Below are 25963 nucleotides of genomic sequence, written 5' to 3'. Positions count from 1 at the left end.
AATGTAATTTGACCCCACATGAACCATGACAATACAAGCCCCCGGTGACTGACTCACAGCCTCGGGAAGCAACCTGGTGATATCCTGAACTTTTGCCCCAGGAAAACACAAATTATCCTCTTGGATGTTTTGATAGGAAGCATTTAAAGATGCGATAGCCTCATAGAATCCTTATTCAGTTCAAGCAGCTTGGTGAAGAAAAAAAATTTGGTTGTCAGCTGTTCCTTGCTACACACTGGCCTGGCTGCGTGTTAGCGTTCTGTGTAGCCTCTCGGAGCTGTGTTGGGCGTGATAAAACAGTTAGAATAATACTGTTAGAAAACTGGAGATTCTCTGCACAGCCGCAGGTGAAGGATTCATCTATCTGTCTTGTCCTTGTCCCCCCCCCCCCCTCCCACAGACCAAGGAGACCGACACCCTAACCGGAAGGCGCGGGGTCAGCTGAGGACTAAAATAGAGTCTGGGGAGGGGACCATTCCCGTGAGGACCAGCAACACCATCCAGACATGGGACGGGGTGCTGCAGGGAGAAAGGCTGCTCACCATGTCCTGCAGTGACAAGATCGCAAGGTAACCTGGCCGTCGTGGGCCCCTTTTGCGAGCTCTTTCACCACATATTCTTCCCCAAAGCCAACAAGATTGTGAGACACCATGTGGCATTGATAAGTGGTATGGTCCAGGTTGTTTCAATTTAGGAATTGAATTGGACATTAAACAGTGTGAATATGAATTTGACTCCAATTCTTGCCCATTACTTACTTAATCCTTAGTCAGTAAGCTGCTCTTATGGTCGATGCAGCTTTATTTTATGGCCCGCCTGTTAGGTTACTAGTATCTGTGTAAAGGTGTCCGTTACACCCATTTAGCAGATTCTGCGTTGCCTTTAATGCATAGGAATAGATTCATACATGATTAATACAGGTTTGGTCTTGACTTGCAATTATTTGATGTGTTTTCAGCTAGTTCTGTTTAGATTGGCCTATGATACAATGCAGAAATTTCATCCAATGCATAAGAATGAAAATAATGGAGGATTGCAATGTTCCCTAGTGGGCTGGTTTTCTAGAGCAGTCTTTGTTTTATATGTGATAGCACTTAGTTGCTAGGCGTTATGCTGTATATCCCACTTCCCAGTCTCATTTGATTCAGGCAATGTCAGGGACAGCTGAATCGATGGGCCAAACCCAGGTATTTTCGCGGGCACCCCACACAGCCCTGCTTACTGTCCACAGTCAAGGCAATGCCAACAGGAGATTCACACACCTAATGTTTTTGAGCATGCAATAATGGCCCCGCTATTATACTATGTAACACAAAAATCTAAGTCAAAACAGAACACAATGACAAATAGCATGTGCACTAAGCTAGCCTAGCTTATAGCGTGATTTAGAGCAAGGCATAGAAAGTGTCACCACTTTACAGAACAGACTACCCTCCAGTTCTCTACACAACACGTTCTCTCCCAACATGACCATGGCAACAAAAAGGTAAAAAAATGCACTTCCTACCAATTCTTCCGGAAACTAATGATTAGTGACTTGGCAATGGCCATTTAGCTAAATGAACTAGCGTTGTTTCACCTAGCCCTCAGTGTTCTTTCCCTGTGGTTTGTGGGTTTTTTTTTATACACCATTCTCCTCTGATTACATGGCCTGCCCCGTGGCACTAATGCACAATATGGAGGCCTAGTTCTTCCTGTTCCCGGCTAGTTAAAGGGGCTCATTAGAAGTGTTACTCTCCAGATTAATTGTTTTATTTCAAAAAGCAACTGAAGGCCTTCAAAGCCCCAATCACTTCAGTGTGCTAAGGGAGAGTGGTGATCAAACTCAAGTGTGTGTGTGTGTGTGTGTGCATGCGCGTGTGTGTGTGTGTGTGCATGCATGCGATTGTGCAAGTTCATGCATGTGTATGGCCAAAGAGCAGAGCACTATTTTTGTCTGATTAGGTTCTTTGATTGTGCGCCCCAGAACCTCCATGGCCACTGGCGCTAGCTGCTATCCATAAAGGGCTAAATCACATTCATCAAGTAAGGTGGGTGGGAGGAAGGACTGAACAACAGTAATGATACAGTCCAACAATCAACCCCCATTGCATATGGAAGATGTCCCTGCTGCGGGCTAATGGAAAACTGAAGGTCTCCTAGCCTTGTCTGACTGCGACTCCAGTCTGTGTCTTAATTTCACACACTCTCACACACACTGCCTCGGGTCAGGAGGAGACCGGAGCAGCAGTTATCAGAGCTGTTTGTCAGGGTCTCGTTTCTGACGTCTGGTAATGGTATTTTTTACTCCCGTCTGCCTGTGTGTCCTTTTTGAAGTCGTCTCTCTCCAAGGCAATTGGCATAAACACTTTATAGAGTGTGGAAGGAAATTGATGGGAAAGACTGCACTGCTAATGTAACAACAGCGAATGTAAAGTGAAATAAATAAAATTGGATATTTCAGTCAGTGCCCATTCCTAAGTTGTGTGCATGCATTTGCACGTGTGCACGAATTTGTGTGTTTCTGTGTCTTTGTGCGTGTGTGTGTGCACTTGTATGCATGCATGTTTGTGGAAATGTGTATACTAAACGTGTGTGCTCCTCTGTTGCAGATGGAACGTGGTGGGCATCCAGGGCTCTCTGATGAGCTACTTCACGGAGCCCATCTACTTCTCCAGCATCATCCTGGGCAGCCTGTACCACGCCGACCACCTCTCCCGGGCTATGTACCAGCGCATCGCCGACATCGAGGACCTGCCCCAACAGTTCAGCCTCAACAGGCCTCTACTGAGCGGTCAGTACCCTTCACCTTTACACCTTGACTCTTTTGCACCCCTAATACTGTAACGTCTAGACTCTCTTACACTCAGGACATTGTTAATAGGGGGGGGCACACAAAGGAATAAAAAAATAAAATAAAATAAAAACATTTTGCAACAGAAAACAGTAGTCGCTCCCTGTTTCGGTGCCCCCCCCCCCCCCCCCCCCCCCGTTTTCATCTCTTTGGAGTCTAATGAACACGACATGTGCATGGACTCTCGTGACAAGGAACACACGCACACACTACACTAACTCATGTGGCACCGCATGCAAACACATTCAAACACTCCAATACTTTCAACACTGTTTTTAGGTGGCTTGGAGCAGACTAGTTGTCCTCGGTCTTTTTCCCTCACACTTTCCCTGTGAAGCCTAATAAAACCGGACACTGTGACTCTGTGTGCTAGCCACACAGTAGGCACAAGGGTAAACACCAATCATGTATAAATGTCTATGGAAAATACCCAGCAGGAAAACAGAAAGGAAAATGCAGCACACTGCTGTTCATGCTCCCAGGTGATATTTATTTCCAACGTTTCGACCCAGCAGGACCATGGGTAATCAGATATGATTAGAGGTTCCCAACCTTTTTTCCTCAGAGCGCCCATATTGAGAGAGCCTATATTAAATACCCCACCAGCTTGATTTTGTTCAAATTAAGGGAAATAGGAAATGTTCTGTTTTGAAGCTCATTTCTATTTAATTTAACAAGACTCTTGACATCTTTTAGGTCGACTAGTTAACCCTTTACATGGATAGGGCTAAATGGAAATGTGTCCGTTAGGCATATGCATAACCATGGTAGCAATTGAAAGGGAACAGTTTGGAGACGATGGGGAAATTATTATACCACTGCTGGCTTGCTTCTGAAGCTAAGCAGGGTTGGTCCTGGTCAGTCCCTGGATGGGAGACCAGATGCTGCTGGAAGTGGTGTTGGAGGGCCAGTAGGAGGCACTCTTTCCTCTGGTCTAAAAAATATCCCAATACCCCAGGGCAGTGATTGGGCACTGCCCTGTATAGGGTGCCGTCTTTCGGATGGGACGTTAAACGGGTGTCCTGACTCTCTGAGGTCATTAAAGATCCCATGGCACTTATCGTAAGAGTAGGGGTGTTAACCCTGGTGTCTAAATTGGCTAAATTCCCAATCTGGCCCTCAAACCATCACGGTCACCTAATAATCTCCAGTTTACAATTGGCTCATTCATCCCCTCCTCTCTCCTGTAACTATTCCCCAGGTCGTTGCTGTAAATGAGAACGTGTTCTCAGTCAACTTACCTGGTAATAAAAAACGGATAAATAAATAAAAATTAGACCGAAGGTGAGAACAACAGTTTACCTGACAGAAGACTGAATCGAAACATTTCTTTGTTAATTTTATGTGCATTTTAAATTTACTGTACTTTTTGCCACATTTGTTGATAACGAAATCTGAAAACACTCTGGATACATTCAGTAACATGATAAGAATATTCCAGGAGAATCTGCGGTAGTTGCAACATATTACATTAAAATGACAAGGGTTTGAGTGAAGGACTAACTGGTGTCTCCAAATGGCCACACTCTTCTCAAAAGTGTGTGTAGTTCCTAAGTTATTTGAATGACTTCTTGACTCAAAGGAGAGTCTTCCAACTATAAGGTACTTGCTCTCGTTGAGGAAATGGAGTAAGTAGATGTGTATTATAATTTCTTTAAACAAGACCCTGCATCCCCGCCATAACACACTTACTGTTGTTGTTTACCCAGTATAAAACAACGGTCAATTAGAAATCACAATCTGGGTCAGGTGAGCATCATTTGACAGCTTCTTCGATTGCCAACATGATCAGCTAAGTTATAAAATACAATATTACAGTGTTAAGCTTTCACAATGCAATTCAGGAAGGTCGATCACATATTGGACATAAATATATATGCAACGTGCAACAATTTAAATTATTTTACTGAGTTACAGTTCATATAAGGAAATATAAGGCCTTGCTCGACACTGGGTGGGCTTGTCTCCCAAGTGGGTTGGCATATGTCCACCAATGCCTGCGCCCCTGCCAAGTCATGTGAAATCCATAGATTAGGGTCTAATGAATATTAGGTGGGCATATGACCACCCACTTGGGAGACAGGCCCACCCAGTATCGAGCAAGGCCTTATATTTCCTTATATGAACGGTAACTCAGTAAAATAGTTTAAATTGTTGCACGTTGCATATACAGTGCCTTGCGAAAGTATTCGGCCCCCTTGAACTTTGCGACGTTTTGCCACATTTCAGGCTTCAAACATAAAGATATAAAACTGTATTTTTTTGTGAAGAATCAACAACAAGTGGGACACAGTCATGAAGTGGAACGACATTTATTGGATATTTCAAAAATGTTTAACAAATCAAAAACTGAAAAATTGGTCGTGCAAAATTATTCAGCCCCTTTACTTTCAGTGCAGCAAACTCTCTCCAGAAGTTCAGTGAGGATCTCTGAATGATCCAATGTTGACCTAAATGACTAATGATGATAAATACAATCCACCTGTGTGTAATCAAGTCTCCGTATAAATGCACCTGCACTGTGATAGTCTCAGAGGTCCGTTAAAAGCGCAGAGAGCATGATGAAGAACAAGGAACACACCAGGCAGGTCCGAGATACTGTTGTGAGGAAGTTTAAAGCCGGATTTGGATACAAAAAGATTTCCCAAGCTTTAAACATCCCAAGGAGCACTGTGCAAGCGATAATATTGAAATGGAAGGAGTATCAGACCACTGCAAATCTACCAAGACCTGTCCGTCCCTCTAAACTTTCAGCTCATACAAGAAGAAGACTGATCAGAGATGCAGCCAAGAGGCCCATGATCACTCTGGATGAACTGCAGAGATCTACAGCTGAGGTGGGAGACTCTGTCCATAGGACAACAATCAGTCGTATATTGCACAAATCTGGCCTTTATGGAAGAGTGGCAAGAAGAAAGCCATTTCTTAAAGATAGCCATAAAAAGTGTCGTTTAAAGTTTGCCACAAGCCACCTGGGAGACACACCAAACATGTGGAAGAAGGTGCTCTGGTCAGATGAAACCAAAATGGAACTTTTTGGCAACAATGCAAAACGTTATGTTTGGCGTAAAAGCAACACAGCTGAACACACCATCCCCACTGTCAAACATGGTGGTGGCAGCATCATGGTTTGGGCCTGCTTTTCTTCAGCAGGGACAGGGAAGATGGTTAAAATTGATGGGAAGATGGATGGAGCCAAATACAGGACCATTCTGGAAGAAAACCTGATGGAGTCTGCAAAAGACCTGAGACTGGGACGGAGATTTGTCTTCCAACAAGACAATGATCCAAAACATAAAGCAAAATCTACAATGGAATGGTTCAAAAATAAACATATCCAGGTGTTAGAATGGCCAAGTCAAAGTCCAGACCTGAATCCAATCGAGAATCTGTGGAAAGAACTGAAAACTGCTGTTCACAAATGCTCTCCATCCAACCTCACTGAGCTCGAGCTGTTTTGCAAGGAGGAATGGGAAAAAATGTCAGTCTCTCGATGTGCAAAACTGATCGAGACATACCCCAAGCGACTTACAGCTGTAATCGCAGCAAAAGGTGGCGCTACAAAGTATTAACTTAAGGGGGCTGAATAATTTTGCACGCCCAATTTTTCAGTTTTTGATTTGTTAAAAAAGTTTGAAATATCCAATAAATGTCGTTCCACTTCATGATTGTGTCCCACTTGTTGTTGATTCTTCACAAAAAATACAGTTTTATATCTTTATGTTTGAAGCCTGAAATGTGGCAAAACGTCGCAAAGTTCAAGGGGGCCAAATACTTTCGCAAGGCACTGTATATTTTTGTTCATTAGGCCCTAATCTATGAATTTCACATGACTTGGCAGGGGTGCAGGCATTGGCATATGCCCACCCACTTGGGAGACTGGCCCACCTAGTGTCGAGCAAGGTCTAGCCAATCAGAATGAGTTTTTCCCCACAAAAGGACTTAATTACAGACAGAAATACTCCTCCATTTTCATCAGCTGTCTGGGTGGCTGATCTCAGATGATCCGGCTTCTTCATCTGCTGGATGTAGAGGTTCTGGGCTGGTGTGTTTACACCTGGTCTGCGGTTGTGAGGCCGGTTGGGCGTACTGTCAAATTCTGTAAAACGACATTGGAGGCGGCTTATGGTAGAGAAATTAACATTCAATTCTCTGGAAACTGCTCTGGTGGACATTCCTGCAGTCAGCATGCCAATTGCACGCTCCCTCAACTTGAGACATCTGTGACATTGTGCTGTGTGACAAAACTGCAAAGAGTGGTCTTTTATTGTCCCGACCACAAGGTGCACCTGTGTAATAAACAGCTTCTTGATATGCCACACCTGTCAAGTAGATGGATTATCTTGGCAAAGGACAAATGTTCACTAACAGAGTTGTAAACACATTTGTGCAAAATGTTTGAGAGAAATACTCTTTTTGTGCATTTGAAGCATTTCTGGGATCTTTTATTTCAGCTCATGAAACATGGGACCAACACTTTACATGTTGCTTTTATATTTTTGTCCTGTATCATTTTGGGGCACATAGAATGCTGTCATGAGTGCATTCAGGTGACAGGCTCATTCATTCTCATTCTGTTCAGAACAACCCGGGGTATGACTACATGTCATTTTGTAACTATACATCAAATATAGTGATCATAAACTTGGACACTGTATATGACATGAGTTTTATGATGTGGAAATGTGAAGTGCACATTTGGACTCACGGGTGTTTGGCTTGCTTGTATGACATCAGCGATATTTATTATAATGCTCAATGTCTCATATTTCAAAATACATAGTCCTCTTAATTTACAGCATTTCCCTCACTCAGACAATGGCAAATTTGCAAAAGCTGCACAATTAGTGGGAGGGATCGGGGCAATGTCCGGGAGACCCATGAGGCTGCGCACAATTGGCCCAGTGTCGGCCGGGTTCGGGGAGGTTTTGGCCAGCATGTCCTTGTCCCATCGCGCTCTAGCGACTCCTTGTGGCGGGCAAGGCGCATGCACACTGAGTTCGATCGCCAGTTGTACAGTGTTTCCTCTGACACATTGGTGCGGCTTGTTTCCGGGTTAAGCGAGCAGTGTGTCAAGAATGGCTCTCTCCGTACGGATGGCTCTCTCCGTATGGGAGTTGCAGCGATTGGACAAAGACGAACTACCAATTGGATATCACGAAATTGGAGAGAAAAAAAACAATTGCTTCTTGACAAACCACTCGCTTAACCCGGAAGCATGAAGACTGCCCTGAAAAAAGTTTAGGAAAAAAAATTGTATCTGATATGATGGTCTCGTAGCCAGTATTTTTGGGGGGGAGGGGCCTAGAAAAATGTGGATAGGCATTTTTTCTACTTAATTTATTTTGCGACGTTCACCATATATTATTTCGTAATACAATAATTTTATACTAGTACATTGTACTTGGAGCAACCTCATTACATATACAAATAATTACCCATCCCAGCATATTAAAATAAGACAGTAACTTTAGACCAGTTGCACACTTGCCAGCATAACACTCATCCTCAGATTCACTTTAATCTCGATGGGCAAACAAGCCTATATTTGATGTTACAGTTTCTAACACGACGGGCAGTAGTACTATAACATGGTACCTTACCTTTAATAGACTTATCATAAGGCGTGACCTACATCCCAAGTCACAGACGGCGAGGCTTTGAGTTGAATATGGTGATGATTTCATCATAATCCAATGTATCTGTCAATTGACGCTCAAAAGACAGCAAACTGAAGTTGTTCAGCCGGGCGCTTGTCATTGATGTGCGAAGTCTCTCTTTCCCACGTTCATTTTGCGACATCAACTGCCGAATTAAAACAGTGGATTCAGCGTCCCCAATTGATTTTGCATAATGATCGCATGTGGTCTTCAGCTGCTCTTTAAGGACGCAGGTTTGGGATTCTTTGGAAAAGGAGGCTGCCGCTTGCATGGTCCCGTATGCGTCTTCTTGAAATCTTGAGTTCAACTCAGTAATCTGTCTGTCTAGAATATTGTTCCAAAGTTGCCTCAGGTCACTGTCACTCTTGATGCTGGATGTTTTCCCTAATGAAGTTGTGACTACACTGGCTGCCAATTATACAGGCAGTTTTCGCTGCTGTGATGCGCTCACATCCCAATTACTAATATCATGCTTAACCATCATCTCTTCAGTTAACTCGGGGAGACTTTGATAAAGTTCTCAAGCTATCTCTGAATGTAGAAAAGCTGCTTTAAAAAAAAAAAACAATACAGTCCTTCACAGATAACATAGAGAGCTTTGTAATCCCTTCGTAGCAAAACCACTAGGTGTCAAAACTATTTACTAAACGTGACAAACAGGAATAAAAACGTATTGTTCTGGATTTGTTGTAAGAGGGCATCGACTTCTAATTTGGTTTGTCCACAAGCATCTGAAAACTCTGCAAGAACCTCTAAAATGACATCTAGCAGTCCTGACACTTTTGCCGCGGTGCACAGAACCAAACGGGACGGTCGGAGTTGCAATGCGCACATACCGCTTGCTTAAATGTTTGCTTTAGTAGGACATGTACCCCTCCTCATTTCCTTGACATGACTGAAGTGCCATCGAAACAAAAACCTACACACTGAGTGGGATCCAACTCCAGAGGTTGCAACACTTCCAAGTATTTTCCGAGAGATTCCTTGTGCAAACAAATCAGCGGTTTCCATAAACCCAACATCTATTTCTTTAATCAATCCAGCATGATTGTATCGGATGCGCACAGGAATAAGTTCTCATTTAGATTGATCTTTATATTCATCTGCTCGTATGGCAAAATACGTGGAAGGCGCAGAATGAAAATCGTTTATCCTCCAAGGTGAACAACGATGCTGCACACTCCAGCAACTCGTTCGGAATTTCGGGGCTAATAAGCGTGGCATTGCGAGGTAGCTCATTTAAGCCTGTTTTTGTATTTCTGAGTCATACTTTGAGATGAAATTCAAACAAGTTACCTTTGTTGATTGTCTCTTCGGTTTCTCTATGCCCTCTGAGTGAAATATCCTGCTGTGCACACATTAGAACAATATCTATGACCACTTTAACACAGTTTCTTTCTATAAAATCCATGTTTGCATCACCATGCATTGTAGGATTCAAATTTTTTGCAAGGGCTCTAGCATGTCATTTGCTAGTCTTGTGTTTCCAGCAAGCATTTCTTGTGAGTTTCCAGTTTTTAAATCCATCTTGTATGAATCTGAATTCAACATTTGCCCCAGGCTGACAGACTGGTTCATCAACGGCAGACAAAACTGTCGCTGGACTGACTGCAGGTTCACCCCCGCCCGCAGCATCAAGAACGAGAGGAGACAGTGGGGTAGGCAAGCATGCCTGGCTCAACGTGGCATTGGCAGTTGTGATGGCGATTGCAGTTGTTTCTATCGTGACACCACCTGTTACTGTCTCATTCTGGATGCTATCGGTGGATTGATCCAAATTATTTTATGGCACACACTCCTATTCCTCCAGACATAAAAAAAAACCTACAGTAGCAATCAACATTTGGTTTCCCATTGCTAGAACTACTAAATTACCTTAGCTGGTGGGTCAATTTGAGTAGGCTAGCGTTACAATGTTTAGCCATATGACATTGCCAGGTTGTTGAAGTAAACCACGGTATGGGAAAAAAACATGTGACCAACAGTCGGAAGCCAACTTGATTGTCGCGGACTATTTCTTTGTTACATTATAAAATTATCCATAGAAAGGATCTCACATGCTTTTCTTTTAAAAATTTAATAAAATAAAACAATTTTTATTGGATAATTTCTGGGACAATTATTGGGTAGGCCTGAGATCAGTGGCTACGCCGCTAGTCTCGGGTATGTGTAATTATAACTGATTTGCCCATAAGGACCAATGCAGACCCAGTAGAGAAAGGGAAATTACATTTAGGAGATTATCTAATCAATAGATACAGTTGAAGTCAGAAGTTTACATACACTTTAGCCAAATACATTTAAACTCAGTTTTTCACAATTCCTGACATTTGATCCAAGTAAAAATTCCCTGTCTTAGGTCAGTTATGATCACCACTTTATTGTAAGAATGTGAAATGTCAGAATAATAGTAGAGAGAATGATTTATTTCAGCTTTTATTTCTTTCATCACATTCCCAGTGGGTCAGAAGTTTACATAAACTCAATTAGTGTTTGCCACCCCTCATAGCCTGGTTCCTCTCTATTTCTTCCTAGGTTCTGGCCTTTCTAAGGAGTTTTTCCTAGCCACCGTGCTTCAACACCTGCATTGCTTGCTGTTTGGGGTTTTAGGCTGGGTTTCTGTACAGCACTTTGTGACATCAGCTGATGTAAGAAGGGCTTTATAAATCAATTTGATTGATTGATATTTGGTAGCATTGCCCTTTTAAATTGTTTAACTTGGGTGAAACGTTTCGGGAGCCTTCCACAAGCTTCCCACAATACGTTGGGTGAATTTTGGCCCATTCCTATTGACAGAGCTGGTGTAACTGAGTCAGGTTTGTTGGCCGCCTCCTCGCATTTGCGACCAAGCTTTAACTGATGTCTTGAGATTTTGCTTCAATATATCCACCTAATTTTCCATCCTCCTGATGCCATCTATTTTGTGAAGCGCACCAGTCCCTCCTGCAGCAAAGCACCCCCACAACATGATGCTGCCACCCCTGTGATTCACGGTTGGAATGGTGTTCTTACACCTTGCAAGCCTGCAAGCCTCCCCTTTCTCCTCCAAACTTAACAATGGTCATTATGGGCAAACAGTTCTGTTTTTGTTTCATCAGACCAGAGGACATTTCTCCAAAAAGTACGATCTTTGTCTCCTTATGCAGTTGCAAACTGTAGTCTGGCTTTTTTATGGGGATTTTGGGAGCAGTGGCTTCTCCTTGCTGAGTGGCCTTTCAGGTTATGTTGATATTGGACTCATTTGACTGTGGATATAGATACTTTTGTACCTGTTTCCTCCAGCATCTTCACGAGGTCCTTTGCTGTTGCAAGGTCCTTTGCTGTTGTCCTTGGATTGATTTGCACTTTTTACACCAAAGCACGTTCATCTCTTGGAGACAGAACGCGTCTCCTTCCTGAGGGGTACGACGGCTGTGTGGTTCCATGGTGTTTATACTTGCGTTCTATTGTTTGTACAGATGAACATGGTACCTTGGTTGATTTCTTTTGATTTTCCCATGATGTCAAGCAAATAGGCACTGAGTTTGAAGGTAGGCCTTGAAATAAATCCACAGGTATACCTCCAATTGACTCAAATTATGTCAATTAGCCTATCAAAAGCTTCTAAAGCCGGACATCATTTTCTGGAATTTTCCAAGCTGTTTAAAGGCACAGTCAACTTAGTGTATGTAAACTTCTGACCAACTTGAATTGTGATACAGTGAACTATAAGTGAAGTACTCTGTCTGTAAAGAATTGTTGGAAAAATTACTTGTCATGCACAAAGTAGATGTCCTAACCGACTTGCCAAAACTATAGTTTGTTAACAAGAAATTTGTGGAGTGGTTGAAAAACAAATTTTTATGACTCCACCTAAGTGTATGTAAACTTCCAACTTCAACTGTAGTGTTTCAACCCACTCTACCCAGAGTGGGTGACAATGCAGTTAGGTAATGAAAGTTCACTTCCTTATGTTATAAAATACAAAGACATATATGATTATTCATGTTCTGAATCGTTCAGTTGGGTCTTCCTCTTAACATATCATTAGCGAACATTGTATCGAAAAAGTCTGATTTCGTAACCTAAATCCGTGGATTCAGAAAGTATTCAGACCCCTTGACTTTTTCCACATTTTCTTAAGTAACAGCCTTGTTCTAAAATTGATTAAATCATTTTTTCCCTCAATCTACACACATTACCCCATAATGACAAAGCAAAAACAGGTTTAGACATTTCTGCAGATGTATTCAAAATAAAAAAGCTATCACATTTACATAAGTATTCAGACCCTTTACTCAGAACTTTGTTGTAGCACCTTTGGCAGGGATTACAGTCTTCTTGATTGTGACGCTACAAGCATGGCACACTTGTATTTGGGGAGTTTCTCCCATTCTTCTCTGCAGATCCTCTCAAGCTCTGTCAGGTTGGATGGGGAGCGTCGCTGCACAGCTATTTTCAGTTCTCTCCGGAGATGTTCGATCGGGTTCAAGTCCGGGCTCTGGCTGGGCCACTCAAGGACATTCAGAGACTTGCCCCGAAGCCACTCCTGCGTTGCCTAGGCTGTGTGCTTAGGGTTGTTGTCTTGTTGGAAGGTGAACCTTTGCCCCAGTCTGAGGTCCTGAGCACTATAGAGCAGGTTTTCTTCAAGGATCTCTATGTACTTTGCTCCATTCATCTTTCCCCCATCCTGACTAGTCTCCCAGTCCGTACCACCGCCATGCTTCACCGTAGGGATTGGTGCCAAGTTTCCTCCAGACGTGACACTTAGCATTCAGGAATCTTGTTTCTCACAGTCAGAGTCCTTTAGGTGCCTTTTGGCAAACCCCAAGCGACCTGTCATGTGCCTTTTACTGAGGAGGGGTTTCCGTCTTGCCACTCTACCATAAAGGCCTGATTGGTGGAGTGCCCCAGAGATGGTTGTCCTTCTGGAAGGTTCTCCCATCTCCACAGCTCTGTCAGAGAGACCGCCAGGTTCTTGGTCAGCTCCCTGACCAAGGCCCTTCTCCCCTGATTTGGCCTGGCAGCCAGCTCGAGGAAGAGAATTTGTGGTTCCAAACGTCTTCCGTTTAAGAGTGATGGAGGCCGCTATGTTCTTGTGGACATTCAATGCTGCAGACATTTTTTGGTAACCTTCCCAGATCTGTGCCTTGACACAATCCTGTCTCGGAGCTTTACTGATAATTCCTTCGCCATCATGGCTTGGTTTTTGCTCTGACATGCATTGTCAACTGTGGGACCATATATTCTATAGGTGTCTGCCTTTCCAAATCCAATCAATTGAATTTACCGCAGATGGACTATCAAGTTGTAGAAACATCTCAAAGATGACCAATGGAAACAGGATGCACCTGAGCTCAATTTCTAATCTCAAAGCAAAGGGTCTGAATACTTATGTAAATAAGGTGTTTTATTTATTTTATGTTTTATAAATTAGCTTAAATTTCTAAACCTGTTTTCGCTTTGTCATGTGGAAAAAATTAAGGGGTCCGAGTACTTTCCGAATGCACTGTGGATGGGTCCCCTACGGTTGTCTCATTGAAACACTTCACTTGTCGTCTGTGGTGAAATTTGCTTACCTTTCCTGTATGAATTTAAATAACTTGATTCCCTTTCTGCCAAATCGGTGGAATCCATGCAACTGATTTGTTTTAAGGTCGTCTATTTAGATACTTTTTCTGTCATTATATTTCATTATATAGCCCTTCTTAATGTTGTTTTGTGGAATTTGGAACCTGAGATACGTTGCAGTGTACTTGGATTCTATAGCATATGCAGATAAAATAATGTGTTCCCCCTTCTCTCCTATTGCCCAGAAAAATTCCTACATCTATTGTCAGGGTAGGGGCTAAGGAAGGGTCAGGGTTACTGTTATGGAACCAACTAGACAACCTACCTTTAACACGGGATTCACTAAGTCTAGGGGTTCTAGGCGGTCTTAATTGTTCTGTAATCTGACTAGGTGTGTGCATAACTGTGAGAAGTAAGCATATGCGACCAGGTGTTGAATGTACATGTGCCTAGGGAGACGGCAACCTTACCTTAGGTCCAAGACAAGTCTGTCTTGACTCCTTTAGATCGGTGAGCCCAAGCGGATTGTTACGTGAAGTTAGTGACGGAAACAAATATATACAAAAAAAGAAAATTACAAACGGGCATACATACCTAAATTAAAAACTCAAAATCAAAACGAAAGGCCACTAAACAAACCAGCAACCTCACGGCTTGCAAGGTGGGACACTGACTGACGGTCACCTTAATTGGCAGCACCTGTCCTTATCAAGGCTTGGCTTGGATTGTGGAAGTGTAGTATGTGGTCTACTTATGCACCTAAGACCTATACTACCTACCCATTCCATAACATTACCTAGTAACAACATAGTGTCCTGGGTTGTGTTCAATAGGTATGGAACAGAAATAATAGGCACAAAACTTTCATTTTATCTTTATTGAAACATTTTGCAATGGTTTGCCCTAATTAACACAACCTTGATCTCCCTCCCAGGGTTGCGGTCCAAACACTTAAGACACACCCCCGTCCACTTACCCTCGCCTTATGCCCTTGGGGGAATCCCCGTCGCCATCTTGGAGGGGGGTCCAAATGATTAGCCAAGCAAGGGAAGTTTGCAACGTAAGCCCCTCAGCCCTCGTTTGTAGTCGACTTTGCGAGTGTACAATTATGTTCACTCCGAGGCCTGAAACTCCCCATAATTCAATTTGTGACGATTTGTACATCTGCTAAGAAAAGTCAATGAAAACTTAAAAACAACATCAATGGAGAAGTCAACATACAAGTGTAAGTAAAAACAAATGCTAGAGTTAAAAAGTTAGAAATTGTGCTACTAATGCACATGACGGCACAAACACGTATTGTGAAAAGTAAATATGTTTGGTTATCTTTTGGAAATTGTAGAAATAAAACATTGTCCTTCAGAAGTTCCAGCTAGGCAGGCTAACGTTAGTTAGCTAATTAATTTGCTAGTGATCATACAGTAGGCGTATATTAATAATTATATATTTAATTTACACTACCGTTCAAAAGTTTGGGGTCACATAGTAATGTCTTTGTTTTTGAAAGAAAAGCCATTTTTTTGTCCATTAAAATAACCTCAGATTGAGGCTAATTGATCGTTAGAAAACCCTTTTGCAATTATGTTTGCACAGCTGAAAACTGTTGTTCTGATTTTAGAAGCATTAAAACGGGCCTTCTTTAGACTAGTTGAGTATCTGAGCATCAGCATTTGTGGGTTCGATTACAGGCTCAAAAACAAAGACCAGAAACAAAGACCTTTCTTCTGAAACTCATCAGTCTATTCTTGTTGTGAGAAATGAAGGCTATTCCATGCGAGAAATTGCCCAGAAACTGAAGATTTCGTACAACGCTGTGTACTACTCCCTTCATAGAACACCGCAAACTGTCTCTAACCAGAATAGAAAGAGGAGTGGGAGGCCCCGGAGCACAACTGATCAAAAGGACAAGTACAATAGAGTGTCTAGTTTGAAAAACAGATGCCTCACAAGTCCTCAAATGGCAGCTTCATTAAATAGTACCTGCAAAACACCAGTCGCAACATCAACAGTGAAGAGTCGACTCTGGGATGCTGGCCTTTTAGACAGAATTGCAAAGAAAAAGCCATATCTCAGACTGGCCAATAAAAATAAAAGATTAAGATTGGCAAAAGAACACAGACACTGGACAGAGGAACTCTGCCTAGAAGAACTGACAGACGGACATGATACTGATGTCTCTGAATGGAGAGAGAGACCTGGCACTCTACATAAAAAATTTACGCAACACAACTTTCACTTCTATTGTCTTGTTTTCTCTTTTTTTGATTGAATTGTATCAGTCAATATGGGGTGAGAGAAACCCTGTGTATTCTGCACCAGGATCAGGGAACTCCTGTTGTATACGGGACACCACACAGGAAGGTCTGACCACTGACAAGTTTGCCAAGGTAGCCCCATTAACACCAGACAAAATGCCGATAGGCACAGGATCTCTATCGACTGGGAATGACAATGAAAGATGAAAGGTGCACTTTGTTATATTAACAGAACACTGCTTCTATGGTATAATGTAAAGGGTTATTTGTTCTATATGGACCTGCTACTACATTTGAAAGTTATCAAAACACATAGTTTAGGATATTCAGCAATCGCATTCTTCTCATAATACTCTGTAGGCTACTGACCTATTCAAAGCTTCCTCCAGCATCTCACCCATACATCTGTCTGTAGTTATTGAGCTCAACCTGCAGGATGTTTGTTTGTTGTGATTGAGTGTGGGGAAACAGCTGCAGGCAAGATTCTGACAGATGGGTGTGTCTTGGTGGTTGCAAGGACACACCCAAGAAACACCCACATCAAACCACACTCCCAAGTCAACTCATGTTTGCCAGCATTTCTGGAGAAGCAAGCTAAAGAACAAGGCCAAATCAGTGGGTGCAGTTCCCCTTTCAGTCCTAATCTTCCAGTCAGTCAGTCAGCAGGCAGCCCAGTACACTGCAAAAGAGAAACAAAACAAGTAGTTTAACACCCTCCACTGAAATACGTATTTATGCCTCCCATCCATCTAGGCCCCTGCTTGGAGGAGCACATGTCCTGTGGTAGAGTTGAAGAAGCTTCATCCTGTTTTTTGACTACCATCTCCGACGGATGCTGCTAGGGCAAAGATTTATACGTCTCTGACCCTTCATGCCCTCGCTTGTGTAGTAAATGCTTCAGTTCACCACACTCACATGATGAGAAGCTTTCACTGAACCCTGAAGACTCATGTTTCCTTTAGCGCTAATGCCTAAAGCTTGAGATCAGAGGGATAACATGGGCATGAGTCGCATGTCCAGTCCTATGTATGATTCCCACTTGGTCAGACGTGCTTGTCTTTAGAAAGGGAATTAGCTACCGCTTTCACAGCTAATTCCCAGGCTCATCATGTCCTGTATTCAATTCCCAGTGGCTCAGACTTGTATGCTTACTGTTATAAAGTGGAATTGGCCACTCACTCTATGGTTCTATTTGTGATTCCAGGCATCAGCAACGCGGAGGCGAGGCAGCCGGGCAAGGCACCCAATTTCAGCGTGAACTGGGCGGTGGGCGACCTGGCGCTGGAGGTCATCAATGCTACCACGGGCAAAGACGACATGGGGCGCGCCTCGCGCCTCTGCAAGCACGCCCTCTACAGCCGCTGGGTTCGCCTGCATTCCAAGGTACAGAACGGTCCGTCACACACCACATCACATCAGCACTGCACACAGACGGTGTGAGCAGCACAACACATTAACACCAGCTGAAACACAGATCAAGTCACTCCTCAATATTTGATTCAAAGTAGTCTTCTTATCTCAACATCTGTTTGCTTCCCTTCCCCACCCCAGCTGTCATCCACACTGAGGATCAAGGTGTCCAAGCCCAGCTCGTACCACGACGCCAAGCAGGCGGCAGTGGAGTACCACAACGCCAAGCAGACTCTCATCAAGGTCTTCCACAAGTCGGGCCTGGGGGCCTGGGTGAAGAAGCCCATCGAGCAGGACCAGTTCTCCCTCAACTCCTGATTAGGGGGTTAGGGGAACCTCATAACCCAACCCACTGCACCCCAACCCCCTCTCTAGGCCTGAGAAAGAGGCTCTTCAAAATTACCAGCCACTGAGACTTTGTGTCTGTGTGCTTGTGTGTGTGTCTGCGTGCGTGTGTGTGTGTGTGTGTGTGTGTGTGTGTATGTCTGTCTTGAGTGTTTGTGAGAAATAACGCATGTGATTCTGGCCACCTCCCTCCGTCCCAATCACTCTGCTCTCGTTCCTCATGGCTGTGATGTCATCACTCTGCTCTCGTTCCTCATGGCTGTGATGTCATCACTCTGTAAAACGTTCTCTTTTTTTTTAAATCGATGGTACTTGATGTTCCATCTGCCCATCTAATCACAAAGTTTTGCCATTTTTAACTGGAATCCTTTTTAGTCATTGTTGTTTTATTTGCAAGACTTTACATGAAGTTGTCCATACACCATGTAGTTACTATATACTTATTTCTGTAACCAGAATGTAGAATGTACAACGATTCTATTTCTACTATTCAGTTAAATGTAATTACACTAGTGTAAACCCAAATACCATGTGACTTTTTAACCTATTGTAGAATTTTACCCTTTTAATGTCTTATTTCATTACAATATAGCCCCTTTATTATAAGCACGTATGATATTATGCTAAATGCAAATCCAAAATGTTGGTTACAGTCATTCAATCATTATTCATTTGAAATCTCTTCTTTTGGTCCCGTTACATCTTATTTATTTATTTGTTGGCATTTTTGGTCATTCAATTACATTCCCATTCTGTACTTGAACATTGGGCCCTGGTGGAGGCTGTCGACGATTCCCCTCGAGTCCTTTGACCTGGGGGGGTTGAGGAGAGTTGTAGATGTGCTGCACGTTTTTTCTTGTTGAAGTAAGCCATGGCTTTGCATGGGAATGGTGTCAGAGTTCGGCGAGTTGATTCGGTAGAGAACCACCAGGGATCTGCTCGAGTGATTCTTTTTTTTTTTGTTCTTCCCCTGCACATGGAGCTTTGAATCATGTTTCTCTCTTTAATGTGTTTGTTTTGTTTCCTGGAGGGGGCTTGTTTTTTTAGTATTGCAACTTTGGACTTTTTTGTGTTTGAGAGATGGATTATACTGCAACTGAATAATGACAGGAATTCAGTATTTCTATCAATGACACTGCATAGGGGCTACATTACACCTCCTTCATAAGCATTATCCTCATGGACATTATGCATCCATGCCCTGGGCATTTATAAATGCTTATGTCAACAACCTCGGATCGATAGGTCATGGTCATGCCACACAATACAAGTCTGGTGACATAACACATCTTATGTCAATCTGGGGTTGTTATGAAGGTGTAAAGTAGGCCATATGTCATGTAATTCATAGAGAGCTGGGAAATGCATGTCTCCAAGAGCTTATGTCGTCATTTAAACAACTCTTGTAAGCAACACAATTGTTGATTGCTCATTGTGTGAGTAAACTTCCAAGGGAACACAAAGAAACGCATGAGAGATTTTACAAAGTTGAGTTTGGTACCACCCACCCACTCAATGACCAATCCGTGTTTTCTCAATCCAAGTCTTATTGGTCCGATTCCCTGGGTGTTCTGTAAGCCCTCTTCCCCACCCTCTCCCATGTGTTCATCTTTTCTATTTAAACTATTTCTACAACATGATAAACTCTGGATGCCAGTAATGACAACTTTCTAATGTATTATCTGTGTGCTCTCCCTTATAGGCTGGTCATATACCTCTAATATCAGCATTGTACATGGCCAGTGACAAACCACAATGTAAACGGACACACTGCAAAGGAATGATTATTATGAGGTATTCTTTAAGTTGGTGTATTTTTATATCTGATATATTTGGCTCAAAACAGCAGGGGAAGGTGCTTGGAGTCCCAGCAGTGTGTGTGTTGTATGTACACTACATGACCAAAAGTATGTGGACAACTGCTCGGCGAACATCTAATTTCAAAATCATGGGCATTAATATGGAGTTGGTCCCCCCTTTGCTGCTATAACAGCCTCCACTCTTTTGGGAAGGCTTTCAACTAGATGTTGGAACATTGCTGCATTCAGCCACAAGAGCATTAGTGAGGTTGGGCACTGATGTTGGGCGATTAGGCCTGGCTCGCAGTCGGCATTCCAATTCAGGCCAAAGGTGTTTGATGGGGTTGAGGTCAAGGATCTGTGTGTGCAGGCCGGTCAAGTTCTTCCATACCGATCTCAACAAACCATTTCTGTATGGACCTCGCTTTGTGCATGGGGGTATTGTGATGCTGAAACAGGAAGTGTCCTTCCCCAAACTGTGTCCTTCCCCAAACACAGACTCGTCTATATTGTCATTGTATGCTGTAGCGTTAAGATTTCCCTTCACTGGAAGTCTGGAACTAAGGGACCTAGCTTGAACCATGAAAAACAGCCCCAGACCATTATTCCTCCTCCATCAAACTTTACAGTTGGCACTATGCATTGGGGCAGGTAGCGTACTCCTGGCATCCACCATACCCAGATTTGTTCATTGGACAGTCCAATGGCAGCGAGCGTTACTCCACTCCATCTGACCCTTGGTGTTGCGCATGGTGATGTTAGGCTTGTATGCGGCTGCTCGGCCATGGAAACCCCCCAACAAAGTTATTGTGTTGACGTTGCTTCTAGAGGCAGTTTGGAACGTGGTAGTGAGTGTTGTAACCGAGGACAGTCCCGTTCTGTGAGCTTGTGTTCGCAGTTGTTGTTGCTCAGATATTCCCACTTCACAATGACAGCACTTACAGTTGACCGGGGAAGCTCTAGCAGGGAAGAAATTTGACGTACTGACATGTTTGAAAGGTGGCATGCTATGACGGTGCCACGTTGAAAGTCACTGAGCTCTTGAGTAAGGCCATTCTACTGTCAATGTTTTTGTCTATTGAGAATGCATGGCTGTGTGTTCGATTTTATACGCCTGTAAGGAACTGGTTTGGATGAAATAGCCCGAATCCACTAATTTGAAGTGATGTCCACATACTTTTGTGTGTATATAGTGGATGTCTAGAGTAAGGAGATTGTGTGACACTGCTCGATAAATGTCATAAATGAGATTGCTGTGGAATCTGCACCAAAGATGATGTCCTTGTGTGTTTTTCTCACAAATTTCTTTGAGCAACAACAAAGGAAAAGGGGGAAACATTTTTAAAAACGTGTTTCGCACACACCAATTGCTGGGTATAATATTGCAATGTTTTTGTACTTTCATTTTATCAATGTATTTTTTTTATTTGTATAAAATTATGGGTTGTATTCTGTTGTATTCCAGCTTTGTTGTGGAATCTTTCTTGTCGGGCTCTTTCGGTATTTCTGTAGCTGTCGATTATCAAGGTGTTATTATTGTGAACCTCTGTTCTATTGCTATGGAAATGATGCGTATAGCAATATACTGGTTAAAAATGTGATGCCTGTGCAACTCTTCTTCCTTCACTGTCTAGTTCTTGTTCTCCCTCCATGAAACTGCGGGGATGTATTTGATTTGTTTTTAGTCTTTCATTTGAACTTCATTTGAAGGTCCAATGCTGCCTTCTTTTTTTTAAATCTCAAAATCAAATAATTTCTGGGTAACAATTTAAGTACCTTTTTGTGGTTATTTTTCAACCACCAGCTAGTTTTCAAAAAATAAACAAAAATAGAGTATTAGCAAAGAGAGGTTTTTTTAAGCAAGAATCTTGCTAGGACTGTCTGGGAGTGGTCTGAGTGGTGCGGGGAAAACTCGCTGTTATTGGCAGAGAGGTTTGGAACTCTTATTGGTCTATTAACTAACTTGCCGCCCGTTGACATCACCAGGCAGGCCAAAACTCCATCGCACCAAAACAGGCAGAAATTGTAGGCAGTCTTTTTAATTAATTTAATTAATTAAACCGCTCTAATACTTAAAGGGCATTATCAGCATTTTCACAATTTCACAGTATTATTCCAACCTCAGTGTGGAAATATATATATAAAACACAGAAAAATCTTGTTTTTGACTGTACTGGGCCTGTAAAAAAAAAAGCTAGTTCCTCTTCCTTCACTGCAACGGCCAGAGATGTGCTACTAATTGTTGAGCAAATGTCCTGTGTCCTTGTGATGCACGTATGTTTTGAATCGTCTCTGAAAGGCCTCTTTACCTCATACCTCTGCAGTCACATTGACCCCCCCCCCCCAAAAGATCCAGGTCATGAGCAATATGTCCCCCAACGCCCCCTTTAATGAGGCCCCAGGAGGAACGGGACCAGAAAGAAAGGTTCCCCTCCCCCTCTGTTTCCCCCTTCGTCGTGCTCTCTTTTAAAACTGACTGTTTGAAACTTCTTCTTTTTTTAAAGCCTGCCTGCTTCTCCATAGTATGGTTCTTATTTTTTGGACTGCACTAAAGATGTCAATTGATGATGTCATGACACAAACCGTCCCCCAAAATGGGCAGGTCGGAACTATTTGCAAGAAACTGAACTGCTTCCCTATGACCGAGTGCTCCCAGCGGTCTATAATCCCCGTTCGGTCGGCCGTCCTGACCGCCTTGTGATTATTTGATGACTGTTCAGTGGTCCCGGTGTGGTCCACTCGGGGTGGTCAGAGGACTCCTCTACTCTCCTCTCACCCCACATCCGCTGTGCAATCTCCACCTGGACCACCATCTTGCATGTGCTCCCACACTGAAGCTGCACCTAAAGCATGAAGACATACTTTTAAAGTACTCTTATGTAGAAAAAAAACCCTGATAAATAGATATATAAAATGAAGAAAAATAATAATAAAGGAGACCTTAGTTTACTTTTGCAGAGGTTGTCGTTCTTTGTGTGTGTGTGTGTGTGTGTGTGTGTGTCTGTGTGTGTGTGTGTGTGTGTGTGAAGTTGTATACTGTTGTTGTGCCAGAAGTATTGAGCACATGAAACACACAGAATCCTTATCAGCAAGCAGCTTCTCATCTAACCTTAAACTTTCTCCACCAGCCCACAGAGTTGAAACTACACCAGATCTAAATTAAAGTGATATATAATTAACCAAAAAAATAAACGCAGCATGCAACAATTTCAAAGATTTGACTTGAGTTACAGTTCATGAGGAAATCAGTCAATTGAAATAAATTCATTAGGCCCTAATGTATGGTCACAGTTACCTTAAAAGATATTTGCCTCAGGATCTCCAAACGGTATTTCTGTGCATTCAAATTGGCAACGATAAAATACATTTGTGTTCGTTGTCCGTAGCTTATGCCATAAGCATACGATAAATCCACCGCCACCATGGGGCACTTTGTTCACAATGTCAGCAAACCACTCGCCCACACAACGCTATACACAGGGTCTGCGGTTTTGAGGCCGGTTGGATGTACTGCCAAATTCTCTAAAATGACATTGGAGGCAGCTTATGGTAGAGAAATGTATGTTATATTCTCTGGCAATAACTCTGGTGGACATTCCTGCAGTCAGCATGCCAATTCCACACTACCTCAAAACTTGAGACATCTGTGGCATTGTGTTGTGTGACACAACTGCACATTTTAGAGTGGCCTTTTATTGTCCCTAGCACAAGGTGCACCTGTGTAATGATTGTGTGGTTGAATCAGCTTCTTGATATGCCACACCTGTCAGGTGGATGGATCATCTTGGCAAAGGAGAAATGCTCACTAACAGGGATATAAACAAATTTGCTTTTTGTGCATGTGGAACATTTCTGTGATCTGTTATTTCAGCTCATGAGACATGGGACCAACACTTTACATGTTGTGTTTATATTTTTTGTTCATGGAACATAGAAGTGCTATATTTCTTAAGAGAACATTGAAATAGTTACTCTGTAGTCAATCAGTCAGTCAATCCTGAGTCAATCAAAGTGAAGAAGGATTAGTGGACAAGGGCATTCCTTCCACATGTTTTATCTCCAAAAAGCCACGGAGATCAGGTAAGACCATCAAAAGGTGATGCTGTGACAGTTCTCTGTGTGTGTGTCTCTCTCTGACTGTGTGTGTGTGTAGTCGACAGGATCAAATCAAAAATCAAATGTATTTATATAGCCCTTCTTACATCAGCTGATATCTCAAAGTGCTGTACAGAAACCCAGCCTAAAACCCCAAACAGCAAGCAATGCAGGTGTAGATGCACCGTGGCTAGACCCATTCCAATTTGCTTACCGCCCAAATAGGTCCACAGACGATGCAATCTCAACCACACTGCACACTGCCCTAACCCATCTGGACAAGAGGAATACCTATGTGAGAATGCTGTTCATCGACTACAGCTCAGCATTTAACACCATAGTACCCTCCAAACTCGTCATCAAGCTCGAGACCCTGGGTCTCGACCCCGCCCTGTGCAACTGGGTACTGGACTTCCTGACGGGCCGCCCCCAGTTGGTGAGGGTAGGTAACAACATCTCCACCCCGCTGATCCTCAACACTGGGGCCCCACAAGGGTGCGTTTTGAGCCCTCTCTTGTACTCCCTGTTCACCCACGACTGCGTGGCCACGCACGCCTCCAACTCAATCATCAAGTTTGCGGACGACACAACAGTGGTAGGCTTGATTACCAACAACGACGAGACGGCCTACAGGGAGGAGGTGAGGGCCCTCGGAGTGTGGTGTCAGGAAAATAACCTCACACTCGACGACAACAAAACTAAGGAGATGATTGTGGACTTCAGGAAACAGCAGAGGGAACACCCCCCTATCCACATCGATGGAACAGTAGTGGAGAGGGTAGTAAGTTTTAAGTTCCTCGGCGTACACATCACAGACAAACCTCAGAAGGCTGAAGAAATTCGGCTTGTCACCAAAAGCACTCACAAACTTCACTATCACCGCCTGGTACGGCAACTACTCCGCCCACAACCGTAAGGCTCTCCAGAGGGTAGTGAGGTCTACACAACGCATCACCAGGGGAAAACTACCTGCCCTCCAGGACACCTACACCACACGATGTCACAGGAAGGCCATAAAGATCAAGGACAACAACCACCCGAGCCACTGCCTGTTCACCCCGCTATCATCCAGAAGGCGAGGTCAGTACAGGTGCATCAAAGCTGGGACCGAGAGACTGAAAAACAGCTTTTATCTCAAGGCCATCAGACTGTTAAACAGCCACCACTAACATTGAGTGGCTGCTGCCAACACACTGACTCAACTCTAGCCACTTTAATCATGGGAATTGATGGGAAATATATCACTAGCCACTTTAAACAATGCTACTTAATATGTTTACATACCCTACATTATTTATCTCATATGTATATGTATATACTCTACTCTATATCATCTACTGCATATTTATGTAATACATGTATCACTAGCCACTTTAAACTATGCCACTTTGTTTACATACTCATCTTATATGTATATACTGTACTCGATACCATCTACTGCATCTTGCCTATGCCGGTCTGTACCATCACTCATTCATATATCTTTATGTACATATTCTTTATCCCTTTACACTTGTGTGTATAAGTTAGTAGTTTTGGAATTGTTAGCTACATTACTTGTTGGTTATTACTGCATTGTCGGAACTAGAAGCACAAGCATTTCGCTACACTCGCATTAACATCTGCTAACCATGTGTATGTGACAAACAAAAAAAAATCCTTAGAAAGGCCAAAACTTAAAAAGAACCCTAGAGAGGAACCAGGCTATGAGGGGTGGCCAGTCCTCTTCTGGCTGTGCCGGGTGGAGATTATACAGAACATGGCCAAGATGTTCAAATGTTCATAAATGACCAGCATGGTCCAATAATAATATTAACAGTAGTTGTCGAGGGTGCAGCAAGTCAGCACCTCAGGAGTAAATGTCAGTTGGCTTTTCATAGCCGATCATTAAGAGTACCTCTACCGCTCCTGCTGTCTCTAGAGAGTTGAAAACAGCAGGTCTGGGACAGGTAGCACGTCCGGTGAACAGGTCAGGGTTCCATAGCCGCAGGCAGAACAGTTGAAACTGGAGCAGCA

General features: G+C 43.0%; 1 protein-coding gene across 4 annotated transcripts in view; it reads left to right on the top strand.

Moving 5' to 3' along the window:
- LOC139396588 (double-stranded RNA-specific editase 1-like) overlaps positions 1-22801 on the top strand; it is a 197191-nt gene extending 174390 nt beyond the window's left edge. For 2 of the 4 annotated variants that reach the window (XM_071143557.1, XM_071143565.1), the window contains 4 exons: positions 401-569; positions 2592-2773; positions 17503-17681; positions 17850-22795. In XM_071143557.1, coding sequence (XP_070999658.1) covers positions 401-569; positions 2592-2773; positions 17503-17681; positions 17850-18026 — 707 coding nt within the window. In that variant the 3' untranslated portion in view covers positions 18027-22795. Of the gene's footprint in view, positions 1-400; positions 570-2591; positions 2774-17502; positions 17682-17849 lie in introns of all 4 variants that reach the window. The other 2 variants (XM_071143541.1, XM_071143550.1) reach the window with 2 other exon arrangements.
- Positions 22802-25963: the final 3162 nt, after the last annotated feature.

Source organism: Oncorhynchus clarkii, chromosome 3 (genome assembly GCF_045791955.1).
Source record: "Oncorhynchus clarkii lewisi isolate Uvic-CL-2024 chromosome 3, UVic_Ocla_1.0, whole genome shotgun sequence".
NCBI lineage: Eukaryota > Metazoa > Chordata > Actinopteri > Salmoniformes > Salmonidae > Oncorhynchus > Oncorhynchus clarkii.
Note: the sequence above shows the minus strand (reverse complement) of the source record. Positions and strands in the feature narration are given on the sequence as shown.